This window comes from Opisthocomus hoazin, chromosome 6 (genome assembly GCF_030867145.1).
Source record: "Opisthocomus hoazin isolate bOpiHoa1 chromosome 6, bOpiHoa1.hap1, whole genome shotgun sequence".
NCBI classification, from domain to species: domain Eukaryota; kingdom Metazoa; phylum Chordata; class Aves; order Opisthocomiformes; family Opisthocomidae; genus Opisthocomus; species Opisthocomus hoazin.
Window position 1 is genome coordinate 2,213,757 of NC_134419.1, and position 12,293 is coordinate 2,226,049.

The 12,293-nt window shown below is 53.9% G+C and overlaps 1 protein-coding gene across 5 annotated transcripts in view; it reads right to left on the reverse strand.

Annotated features, from left to right (window-relative positions):
- Positions 1 to 4,617: 4,617 nt before the first annotated feature.
- The window catches only part of PDE4B (phosphodiesterase 4B), a 231,573-nt gene continuing 223,897 nt past the window's right edge, over positions 4,618 to 12,293 (reverse strand). For all 5 annotated transcript variants that reach the window (XM_075424282.1, XM_075424283.1, XM_075424284.1 and 2 more), the window contains 5 exons: positions 12,041 to 12,140; positions 11,179 to 11,333; positions 10,963 to 11,085; positions 9,766 to 9,948; positions 4,618 to 6,692 (listed from right to left, as the gene is read on the reverse strand). In XM_075424282.1, the coding sequence (XP_075280397.1) occupies positions 6,327 to 6,692; positions 9,766 to 9,948; positions 10,963 to 11,085; positions 11,179 to 11,333; positions 12,041 to 12,140 (927 nt within the window). In that variant the 3' untranslated portion in view covers positions 4,618 to 6,326. The remainder of the gene's footprint in view (positions 6,693 to 9,765; positions 9,949 to 10,962; positions 11,086 to 11,178; positions 11,334 to 12,040; positions 12,141 to 12,293) is intronic.

Genomic DNA, 12,293 nt, shown 5'->3' on the forward strand with positions numbered 1-12,293 from the left:
ACACCCCTGCAGCCTGCTGGAAAAGACAGAGGGATCCCCAAAGGTGAGCACCCCAACGCGGGCCTGGAGACGCTGCCTCCAGCTGTGCAAGGTTCCAGCTGTGTAGGGTTCCAGTTATGCAGGGTTCCAGCTGTGTGGGGTTGTGGGGTTCCAGCTGTGTGGGGTTCCAGTGTTGCAAGGTTCCAGCTGTGTAGGGTTCCAGTTATGCAGGGTTCCAGCTGTTTGGGGTTCTGGCTGTGTGGGGTTCCAGCTGTGTGGGGATCCAGCTGTGTGGGGTTCCAGTTATGCGGGGTTCCAGCTGGGTGCAGGGTTCCAGCTGTGCAAGGTTCCAGCTGTGCGGGGTTCTGGCTGTGTGGGGTTCCAGCTGTGTGGGGTTCCAGTTATGCGGGGTTCCAGCTGGGTGCAGGGTTCCAGCTGTGCGGGGTTCCGGCTGTGTGGGGTTCCAGCTGTGTACAGGGTTCCAGTTATGCAGGGTTCCAGCTTTGAGGTTCCAGATGTGCGGGGTTCTGGCTGTGCATGGCTCCAGCTGCGCAGTGGTGCAGCTGTCCCAGGTCCCAGCTGCGCAGGGGTCCAGCTGTGCACTGATCCAGCTGTGCGATGATCCGGCCATGTGGGGTTCCAGCTGTGCGTGGCTCCAGCTGTGCCGACTCCAGCCGTGCGTGTCCCTGCTGCGTGTCCAGGCCATGTCCCCGCAGCGGCCACCCCGCTGTGCCCGTCCTGGCTGTGCAGCGTCCGGCCCTGCGCTGTGCAGTGGCCTGGGGCCTCGGCAGATGGAGCTGCGCAGCTGTGCAGGCAGCTGTGAGGAGGCAGGATGGGAGCTGTGCAGCTGTGCTGGTAGCTGTACAGGCAGGATGGGAGCTGACCAGATGTGCAGGCAACCATGTGCAGGCAGGATGGGAGCTGTGCAGCTGTACAGGCAGCTGGAAAGGCAGGATTGGAGCTGTGCAGATGTGCTGGCAGCTGTGTGCAGGCAGGATGGGAGCTGAGCAGACAGGATGGGAGCTGTGCAGACGTGCAGGCAGCTGAGCAGGCAGGATGGGAGCTGAGCAGGCAGGATGGGTGTTGTGCAGCTGTGCTGGCAGCTGTGCTGGCAGGATGGGAGCTGTGCAGCTGTGCAGGCAGTTGTGTGCAGGCAGGATGTGTGCAGGCAGGATGGGAGCTGTGCAGCTGTGCCGGCAGGATGGGAGCTGAGCAGGCAGGATGGGGGCTGTGCAGGCAGGACGGGAGCTGTGCAGCTGTGCAGGCAGCTGTGTGCAGGCAGGGTGGGAGCTGTGCAGATGTGCAGGCAGGATGGGAGCTGTGCAGCTGTGAGGAGGCAGGATGGGAGCTGAGCAGGCAGGGTGGGAGCTGAGCAGGCAGGATGGGAGCTGTGCAGCTGTGCCGGCAGGATGGGAGCTGTGCAGCTGTGAGGAGGCAGGGTGGGAGCTGTGCAGATGTGCAGGCAGGATGGGAGCTGAGCAGGCAGGATGGGAGCTGTGCAGCTGTGCACGCAGCCGTGAGGAGGCAGGGTGGGAGCTGTGCAGATGTGCAGGCAGGATGGGAGCTGAGCAGGCAGGATGGGAGCTGTTCAGATGTGCTGGCAGCTGTGTGCAGGCAGGGTGGGAGCTGTGTAGGCAGGACGGGAGCTGTGCAGCTGTGCAGGCAGCTGTGAGGAGGCAGGATGGGGCTGGCAGCGGGTGCCGCAGCGTGCTGAGCCCCTCGCCATGGGGACCCGCGCTCCCCGGGGACGGCTCCCCGGCCCTGCCGCTGCCACCGACCGAAACCTGCCCGCAGCGCGGCGGTGACCCCCTCCTCAGGCCGGCCAGTCCACCCCGAACCTCAGCGTGCCGCACCCCGGCGTGTGCCACGCCGCACCCCAAAGCGCAGCGGGGTGCACCCCAAAGCGCGGCGTGACGCCCGGCCGGCGCAGGGCTGCTCGCAGGGCCCACCCTGGGGCAGCGCAGCGGGACGGTGGCGAAGGCAAAGGAAGAAATGAGCCAGAACAATTTCACATAACCAAAATCCTCGGCTTGACCCCAGCCCTGGGGGGCAGAGAGACCTTGGGGTCACACTCCTTGTGTCACCCCAAAAGGGACGACAGGGAGAGCTGAAGCACCTCTTAAATGACATCGGCTGGGCCACAGCCCGTCGCGTCCTTCCCGGGACCGCAGCCGGCATCCCCGCTGCCGGACCGGACTCCCACCTCCCCTTCGCGCGGCGGCTACCGGTGCCGTGAGCGCTCGGGCTCCGTTCCAGCGCCGCAGGCTCGATAAAATCTGTGCTCGGTGCGCCAGCCCCCGGCTCCTTCCTGTTTTTGACTGCAAAACTGTCAGCGCTTCGGCTCTTCATCTCTTTTTTTTTTTCAGCTGTAGGACTTGTAGGTGAACTCGAAGCCAGCGGTGCCCAGATCTCCTGGGCTAGCAAACCGCTTCCGCCACTTCGCAGATCCTCACGGCGGGATCGTAGCCCGGGAAATGCTGCACCCCGCGGGGTGGCACGCAGGGGGACACGGGGCCAGGGAGCGTGGCGTGCTCGGGGACACGGGGCGTCTCCCAAGCGAAGGTGATGGACGTGGAGCAAACCTCGGGTGGGGGGCTGAAACGTGAGCAATCGCCTTCCAGGCACCGAGCACCCGCTGCGATCAGATCGCGTTTCTCCGCGTGTTTGTGCTGTGTGTGCGAGCCCGAGGTGGTGGCCGTGGCTTCAGCCACCTCGATGGTTGGTCTCTGGTGGCCCCAAAGCAGTGACCTGCGTCCCCGGCCCCAGCCAGGCCTGCGGTGAGGGGCAGGGGACACCCTGAAACGCCGGCCTGGTGGCTTGGCACAAAGCTGCCGCTGCGCGTCGTTATTCGGATGAGAAAATTGCGTTCTCAAAGCATTTCCTCGGAAGAAACTCAAGATTTCTTCCACGCTTTTCACCGGTGGCAGGGCCCGGCAGCGACTTGCAGCCACCGGCGTGCATCGCCCGCGGAAACGCCCGCGCTCATCCCGGACTCCTGTGGAAAAAGAACACAGAGGGGAAAAAAGGGCCTGGAAAACCGGCCCCACACCCAGGAGAGCAGGCACAGCGCCTGGGCGCCATGGGAAAAAGCAACAGGGCTGGCTGATTGTTTTATTTCTTCGCATCGTGGTTTTCACTAACAACGCCGACCTCCGGGTCAGAAGTTTCCTGGCAGCGGCGGGGACTCCGTGGGACCCTTGTCCCCACACCCCAGGCAGCCGGGAGGGGCCGGCACTGCTGCGAACAGCGGCTGCTCCCCAGGATGGATGCCCACCAGCAGCTGGTCCCCGGGACGGGTGCCCACGGGTGGGTTTGGAGCTGCTGGAAACCCCCCCAGCACCCCAGCTCTGTGGCCTCGGGGGAAGCTGTGACCTGGAGGACGGCCGCTGCCGGGGTGGGGGCTCTGGTGACACCCACCGCTGACAGCGTGTGCTCCCCTCACCCCTCGCCCCACGGCTGGAGGTCCCGAGCCCCCCTCCTGGGCAGCTGCACAGGATGGTGGCACAGCTGGTTGCACACCCCGGTTGCAGACCCGGGATCCAGCCCCTCTCTGGAAAGGCGCACTCTCTGCACCCCGTTTTGCCACAGGTTTTGGTTTTCCCCCTGCTTTCCCCCCATACCCGAGCCAAAATTGCCAAACAGAGCCGAGACGCGTCCTCATCCCCCGAGGAGAGGAGGGAAACTGAGGCAGCAAGCCGTCCCGCACCTGACCGGGGATTTCCCATCCCGAAAACTGAAGCAGAACAGAAGGAATTTGGGTTAGTTTTGGAAGGTAGCCACCATCAGAGCCTTTCCTCGGAGCAGAAGCGAACGGAGGCCGCTGTCCCAGCGCTGGAGCAGCCCCGCTGCGTTGGCACCCGCTGCCTGACGGAACCAGGTCACTGGCAGAAGAAGAACAGCGGCTGATGGAGTGGAGGGGAGGGGGCTGGGCAGAGCACCCAGTCCCTGTGCCACGCTGCTCACCCCCAGTGCATCTGCTGCCTGCGGCCTGGTGCTTCCCCCGCAGACCAGCTCCTTGCTGGCCCTCCGAGCCGGCCTCCTGCTCCACCCAGAATCCCAGCATGGTCGGGGTTGGCAGGGCCCTCTGCGGGTCACCCAGCCCAACCCTCTGCCCAAGCAGGGTCACCTCTGGGTGCACAGGACCGCGTCCAGGCGAGTCTTGAATATCTCCAGATAGTTTGCAGCCCCTGCGAAGCGCTGGGTGGGAAGGCAGGCGCGGGGTCCTGGCCATCCCCTCGGTCCCCAGCGCCTGCCGGCAGGATGTTTTCTTACTGGAAAGTCGGTTGTTTTGGGTCAGGCCGGGACATGAAAGCGGCAGGCCGGGCGCAGGCTGCGCTGCCGGCCGCGGCCATCGCCTTCCTGTCTGCACAGCCTTCCTGTCGCCGCTGCCACCGGCACCGGCGGCCGCGCAGGAAGGCGAAGGTCCCGCCGCCGGCACGGTGGAGCGGGCCGTGCCCCCCGGCCGCAGAACCCCGTCTCTTGGCGTCCGGAAGAGGAGCGCTCTGCCTGTCCCCTGGGCTTCGGCCACGGGAGGGTTCCGTTCCACCGCGCTCCCGGTGCCCGCCGGGTCCCAGCCGCCTTCGCCCGAGACACCGCCCGCACCGACCTGTTCCGAAAAGCAGCACAGAGCGCGGCAGGGAGGGTCATGCTTTCATTTATTTCACTTCATATAAAAATCTCTTAAGAATGCATCTGAACACAATATAGAATACTATAACATACATTGTGTGAAACTTTTGGAAACAATAAAATAACCACCTGGAACAACGCGGTGTTCAACAGACATACAAACCCATTGCTCATGCACAGCTGTGCTATTTTCAGGAACTAGTTAGTCACAAGTTGGACCAAAAGCTTGAAACATATTTTACAAACTGAGATCGACACGGCTCACGATGCCGGACAAGCTTTGTCAGAAGAAGTTTCACAGCACAATTATTACATCAGTTCACATTTTCATCATAGGAATTCACATTGGGTTGTTCGGAAGTTGGAACGTGACATCGAAAAGCTGGCCCGTTCGCGGGGGGTTTCGTTCGTTTGGTTCCCCCCCCCCCCCCCCTCTTGGTTTTCAGCACTTCCAAGCGCTCGCCCGCTGCCCCGGGGTCCGGACCCCCCGACCCAGCTCGCCGGGAAGACGGCCCCATGGGCAGCTGCCGCCCGAATGCCCTTCCTGGGTTGCGTCTGTCTCTTCAGCTATGTTCAGGTTCTTGTATTTTATGCAATACAAAAGGTTACGAGAAAAAAAGGCAACTCTTATCCCGAGTTTTCTACACAATTAACATCGCCGCCGACAGGCAATGTTAATTCATATAAATTAATAACTTACAAAACATTACAGTATGTACATTACGTAATAAATACACTGTTATAAACAGTAATGGAGGTGTTAGAGCTCAAGGCAGTGCAGGAGGAGGACGGTGGACCTAAACCTAGGAAACGTGAACGATCGGCAAGAGAAACACAAATACCCGAGCGTGCAACTTCCAGCGAGCCAAGGAGCCGCCGACGGGGAACGCGCGTCGCGCGCTGCCTCATCACGCTTGCTGATACAGGCACTGCGCTGCGCCACGGAGACAAGCCACCCTCCGTCCTGCGCACGACAAAACGAAACCCCGCCGAGCAAAAAATACCGTTATTCCTAGCCAGCGAACGGAGATGGTGCGCGACGGCGTGAAGCGACTTTGAACGGGTCACCCGGGGCGTTGAGCAGGTGATTAAAGGTGCAGTAACGCAAAACAGAGGGTTTCCCTTCAGTTTAGTCTGCAACAGGGATTAACTGCAGTAAAGTGACAGGTATTGCCCATGAAAAAAGGAAGACTGCTTCTTGTAACAGGAAGAATCCAAAAAGTATCTGTCAGATTTGGAACGCTTTGTGTCGCTTTTTATACTAAACTCCGTGTATTTAATTAATAGACTCTTGAAAAGACATGAAAGTGTTTACAAAGAAGGCACACAGGTCTGCAGACAGGTGGTCAGGTGGACAGGTTTTATATGGAGAGTTATTAATCAGTAGTTTCTATCAGTGTAACTGGTATAAATTCCAAAACTAACAGTATAAAATCTCTCAGTTGTGTGTCATTTACTCTTCAGTCACGACCCAAGCCAGCTCCAGGACAACACGACGCTCTCAGCTGACAAGGCTTAAACCACAACGTAAATCACCTGTTAATTTCCTGAGCAATCATCCACCACACGATCTTCAACCCTGACTCCAATCTCAAGTAGCTGGGAAGATCTTTCAGCCAGTGTCAGACACCGGCCTCAGACCCAGGCTGCAGGCGAGTCCGCGAGACTGCCGGCACGCTCACCAAGCGTTTGAAATCCACTCACACAGGTCCAGGACATTATGTGTCGACAGGAGACGTATCTTCCGTCACGATTTCTATGTTGGCCTCCCTCTGCGAATCCTCCTCCCCTGGGTCGGCCACGCAGAGTGTCTTTGTATTGCTGAAGTAGCCGATGCTCTCGCCGTCCTTCTCCGGTCCATCCGAATCCTCCTCCTCCAGCGTCAGTTCAAACTGGAACTTCTCCATCAGGCTCTGACAGTCCCTGCCCCGCTCCTCCAGCGGAGGAGACGGGCTCTGAGGTATCATGCTCTGGTACCAGTTCCTGTTGTCCTCCAGCGTGTCCAGGATGTCCTGGGCGTCGGGCTGCACCAGGTCAGCCCACGTCTCCCAGAGCGGATGGACGATGTAGTCAATGAATCCCACCTGAGAAACACAGCAACATGCACGCTTAGGGCGAGGGAACGGCTACGAGCAGACAGGTGTCTACATAAAGTCCAAACGCTGTTAACATGCGATTTTTACAAGCACAACACCCACCCCAAAGCAAGCCCCCAAACCAGCATGGTCCAATCGCAGACATAAAACTCTGACACCCAAAGCTGCGCCTACAACATTGTCCTAGGTTGACGTCTTGTCCCAGAATCAAACCTTGGATGAAACTAAAAGCAGGAGCCACTGGGAAACTCAGTGATGGAGCTGCCAATCCCATCCCTGGCTGCATGCATGATTTTAAACACTCCTGTTGGCATATCACAGAATCCCAGCATGGCAGGGGTTGGCAGGGACCTCTGTGGGTCACCCAGCCCAACCCCCTGCCCAAGCAGGGTCACCCAGAGCCGGCTGCACAGCACCGCGTCCAGGCGGGGCTGGAATATCTCCAGAGAAGGAGACTCCACAGCCCCTCTGGGCAGCCTGTTCCAGGGCTCCGTCACCCTCAGAGGGAAGAAGTTCTTCCTCATGTTCAGACGGAACTTCCCATGCTCCAGTTTGTGCCCGTTGCCCCTTGTTCTGTCGCTGGACACCACTGAAAAGAGTCTGGCAAGTGTTCCTCACTAGCGGCTTAGTCCCAGCCCTGCAGATATCGGGGTGAGCTGTCACTTTGGAGACAGAACATCCCACCAAGGGACGCCTCTTGCCAGCTGCTAGCGCAGAGAAGCATTTCAGACAGTCACTGCCCCTGCCCTGAGCAGCGAGAGTTTGCCGTCTCTCACACAGGATTCCCCGGTGACGGCGGACAAGGCTGGCGCGTTTACGGCAACGCTGCCGTCACCCAGGCTATGCATGTGGCTGGTGGCCGTGAAAACGCCAGCGCTCCCAGGGCGAGCAGCCGTCCTAATGCCAAACATTGCTCCTTTTACGGGCTGAAGTCTGACCTTTAGGTGTATTTTACTACGGTGTGTAGTTTGTACCTATTCTGAACCGTTTCATGGTCCTGTGTCTTTAAACATTTGAGCACTTCTCTGCTCTGCCAAAGCAGCCATCGTGTTTCTCTGCGGAGCCGGCCCTCCTAGAGCTCTCCTTTCCTCGCACTTTGTTTTGGACAGAGTGCAGAAGGCAACTCAGCTCATCCCAAGAAGCTCCTCTCCCCCCGCACGCGGGCGGACAGACCGCTGTTGCCCGACTCCCATGGAGTGACGTACCAGCGGTGGAAACAGTGAGGGCTGCGCCGAGCCCGTCAGCCCTTCCGCCGGTTGGCGCGTAAGCTCCGAGCGAAATCATTTTTCAATTGTCTGACTAAGAGGACGTACGTCCAGGATGGAGAAAACTGAATGGCCATAAAGAGGATTGAAATTCTTCCGTCTTGGCAGAATGTGTCACTTTTCTCCTCGCTCCGCTGGACAACATTTCTGGGCAGCAGGAAAATGGCTCTCAGAGGGGCCAGACTCAACGTGCAGATGTTTGCTTTGGAAATCACACATGCCTCCTTCAGACACAACAGGATGTCAATAGAACCATTAACATTCAATTGTAACATACTGTTGAGGCAGCTTAAACAAAAAGGTGATGAAAATTTCCTGCGGCACATGTTCCGGAGCATTTTCAAAGTGAAAAAAATTTTCTGTATGGTTATAGCTGATGGCTTCGCCGCCACCCAAAACTCTCCAGGGCTACACAGCACCGATGGCTGGAGATGGGTCACTTCGTAAGCAAGTCATTGTTTCTTTAAACAAACACCCCAACTCGTGGAACAGCTGGCCAGATGGCTGAGCACTCATCTTAAGATATTTTGAGGAAAGAGGTAACATCTAGAGCTCTGAAATACTTGCACGCCATTTTCCAATCAGTTCCTGGTTTCACTCCACAACGGACATGCCACCTCCCCTTCTCCTTCCCACTAGCTGGGATTTCAGTGGTGGCCATTTTGTGCAAGTCCCGTTCTTTCTGCATAGCAAAAATGCCATTTTGAAACCTCTGTGAAGTGCATATGTGAAACAAAAAATTAACTGGAGCTCACATGCGGAGCACATGGGCATTTTCTGGCCAAGCCTGGCCGAAGGATTCATTTCTTGTTAGGTTAACAAATAAGACAGATTTTTCCAACAAAATCACCATGCGGTTGAGTGAATAATTTTGAAACCTCTTGGCTTAGCCCAAGAGGACATTTGGAAATAATTATCATCAATTTTGTTACTTATTCAAGCTGAAAAACCTCGATGATGACTTGCTCGAGTCATTCAAAAACAACAACCAAGACACCATTATATAAAGATCGGAATATGTTTAGGCAAACGTAAATTACCGGCTTCATTACAGACTGATTTTACAGCCTGTCCTACACAGGTCAGAACAAAATCTGACCTTGAAACCGTTTAATCTATGAATCAGAACTAGGGATAAGCCAGTTAATCTCTCTCTTAAAAAAAGACATATCCAGCCCCTTTTAAGGTTTGCATTGACATAAATAAATATTTCTTTGACTTCACCCGGCACACAGCAGCTCCATCAGACCTCCAACTCAACCGGCCAGCTCATGCACCGCGAAACCGCTCTGCACGAGGCTGACTAACGACTGACATCCAGACTTTTCCAGTGTCCTGAAGTGGGTCTCAGCTGGGAGAAGCTCCCAACCCTCTAGTACAATGGGGCTATAAATGTCTAAGAGGGTAGAGAGCAGTGGGTTGAGGAGGTGCTAATTAAGGAGGCTGGAGGGTGTGAAGGCAGAAGAGACCTGGCAGGAGGAAGGGGAGATCAGAATTGCACTTTTCAAGGCAGGGGAACAAAAGGAAACCAACTCACTCTGGAAACTGGGACACAAACAGGGCAAGATGAACACGCATGTGGAAATGAGGAGACGCCAAGGGGTACATAAAGGACTCTGAACAGCCTCGCCAGTCTATAGGAGCTTCAGGCACAGCTGGATGTCAGGGTCAATCAGAACCAACCCTCTGAATAGCTGGCGGTTTGCCCAATTGTGCTAGAGAAAGCAGATGAATTTTGTCTCTGCTTTAAAAATACAGGCTCAGGCAGTACAAAAACGCAGCTCACGGCCAATTACCTGTGATTTTTCCACTGACGCTGTGTGCTTGTCGCACATTGGACTGATTTCCATTCCTCTTTCTCGCTCTTTGTCTCCCTGCTGGAAGAACTCCTCCATGATCCTGTCCGTCCACTGCCGGTACAGCTCCAGGGACTTTGTGGGATTACTCAAGTCCGCACAATGTACCATATTTCGGAGAACCTGCAATTACATTAATCAGAAGACTCATAAAATCAAATGGAAAAAGAGGACAGTTTCGAGCTGTATCTGCTTGCTTAATCCAGAACATCTAACCACAAGACTCTTCGATTATGCAACGGCCTATAAAAATATGAACATCGTAGCATTTCCATATATGAGACTCGCTGCTACGGTCCGCTTCAGAAGTAAAACGTGCCGTATGTTTTTCAGACAACGCAACACTTGCACAGGGTGCACTTGTGGCAATGTTCATTACATCATATAGGTTTGTTTTCGAATGCAGGTGCTTTCCACCACTCAAAATTTATTTTCACGCTCTCAGATGGTTAAATGCTTCTACTTTATTAAATGAGTAATATCCTTTCCACACACACAAAAAATGTGCCTGACTAACCACAGCCGCAAGGATTTAGACGGCAATGGAGTGACCTGTTTTAACAAGAGCAGCCTTAAAATGTAGGAGTTTCCCCATGAGTATGTTCTTAAGAAGATGGCCACCAAAATGGCGAGAAGATCAGGATGCATCCTGTCCTGCATAACCCCGCCCCAGTACTGCTCTGACATTTCTGTAAACCAAAGATTAGATTATACAGCAAACAGATCGTACATCACTAATTTCAGCTCAGCGTGAGCTGCTCTAGGTATGGACTAAACCCTTGGAATCTCGCAATGCTACAGCAATTTTGCTATACTTTTTTGACAGGAGAAACAAATGGGAGAAAGCAGGATGGAAATCTGAGAGCCTTCAAAAACTCAGCCTTAGAGACTGACCTCAGAAGAACGTGCATGTTTGCAGCTCCATGCTCTAAGTGTTAAAAACATAATCCCTTTTACCTAAAAGACATGCGACCATCTTGTACCTCTTTGCGGTGCAGAATAGAAGAAAATAGTTGCTGAAAATCTAGGTCAGCAGTTTCTATATATGGTCCGTTGAAAAGCCACGATAAAAATAGGAGCATGGTTTCTTCAGCCCTGAACAACACACACAATATTCGGAAAACTCGGCTGAGGTACCTGTATTCTGTCCGTGTAGTTGTCCAGAAGGAGGACTCCTGAACTGGTCACTTTCTTAGTCTCCACCATGGTCTTCAGATCAGCCAACAGACTCATATGCTTGGACATGTCTGTCGCCAATACCTTTACAGAAGTGAAAAGGCAATCTCAGCATGGGCAACCACACAAGAAAGCCTGTTTTTCGTTCAAGAGGAGCAGGGTGTGTGTAGTTCCTACCATGTCGATCACCATCTTCCTGAGCGTCTGACGCTGTTTCTTGGTCAGGTTCTGGAAGATGTCACAGTGCTCCTCTTGAAGCAGTTTGAAACCCACAGCGAGATGGTGGTTCTCCAAGACGGATTCGTCGTTGTACATCAGGGCTAGTTCGGAATCTAGCAAAGCAACATAAATATGTGACTCCAGCACGTGAAATGTGAGATTTCAAACAGCAGACGCTTGTCCTGGGTACTGAAATCTTTATCTGTATGCAATACATCGGGAAAACTTTTCCTTTTTTGCTTCATGTGTGCCAAGAGCGTGCGGTTCTCTCATCTGAGCACATATGTACATAATATAAACAGCCCTTTGCTGGGTTCTGATGAACAAAATAGTACTCGGTTGACTTAGTTACGGGCGTCAGAATCACTGACAACAGAAAGCATGAATCTTGCAAATGCACTTTCCAAAACAGAACAATACCCATATTTTGGAATCAAGATACATGCTTAGCCTGTTACAGAACACAATACGAACCACAATATTTTGCTTTACCGTTGTCAATAGCAATAGCATTATTTATCTTACATTAATGATAAAATTTGCACTCTGGACTGCAAGAATCATTATGCGTTAGCAAGTGGTAACATTCACAAAATTCAAGGGCACTTTACAAATTGCCCTACAATAGCTTCCTTTGTTAGGAATTTCATTTTAATCACTGCTTTATTTCAAAACATCTAACTAGTTTACTGCACAGTATTGTGAGAAAGCAATGCAGTCTGCAAGTCAAAATTTGTGACCTCGCTGTAATGGAAAATGCATTTCCATTAGCTTCCAAGTTTGCAGATGAAATTATTATTGTATCTGAAACAAAACTCACTTGTATTAATAAGAAATTGATTGGAGACACCAGGGTGATCCACATCGTGAATTGCAGCTGCAAAAATTGCAGCGAGGATTTCCAAATCAGTGAAGACGGCCTAGGAAGAAAAAAAGGAATTTGTCAGCAAAGTCCTTCTGTTTTACCTCTCAACAGTCTGGGAGGCTGATTCAGAGAAACAGGTTGCGTTTTTTAAATTAGTTTTCTGAGGACAAGACATTTACTCAGAAGAAAGGTCTACAAGCAGCTTGTG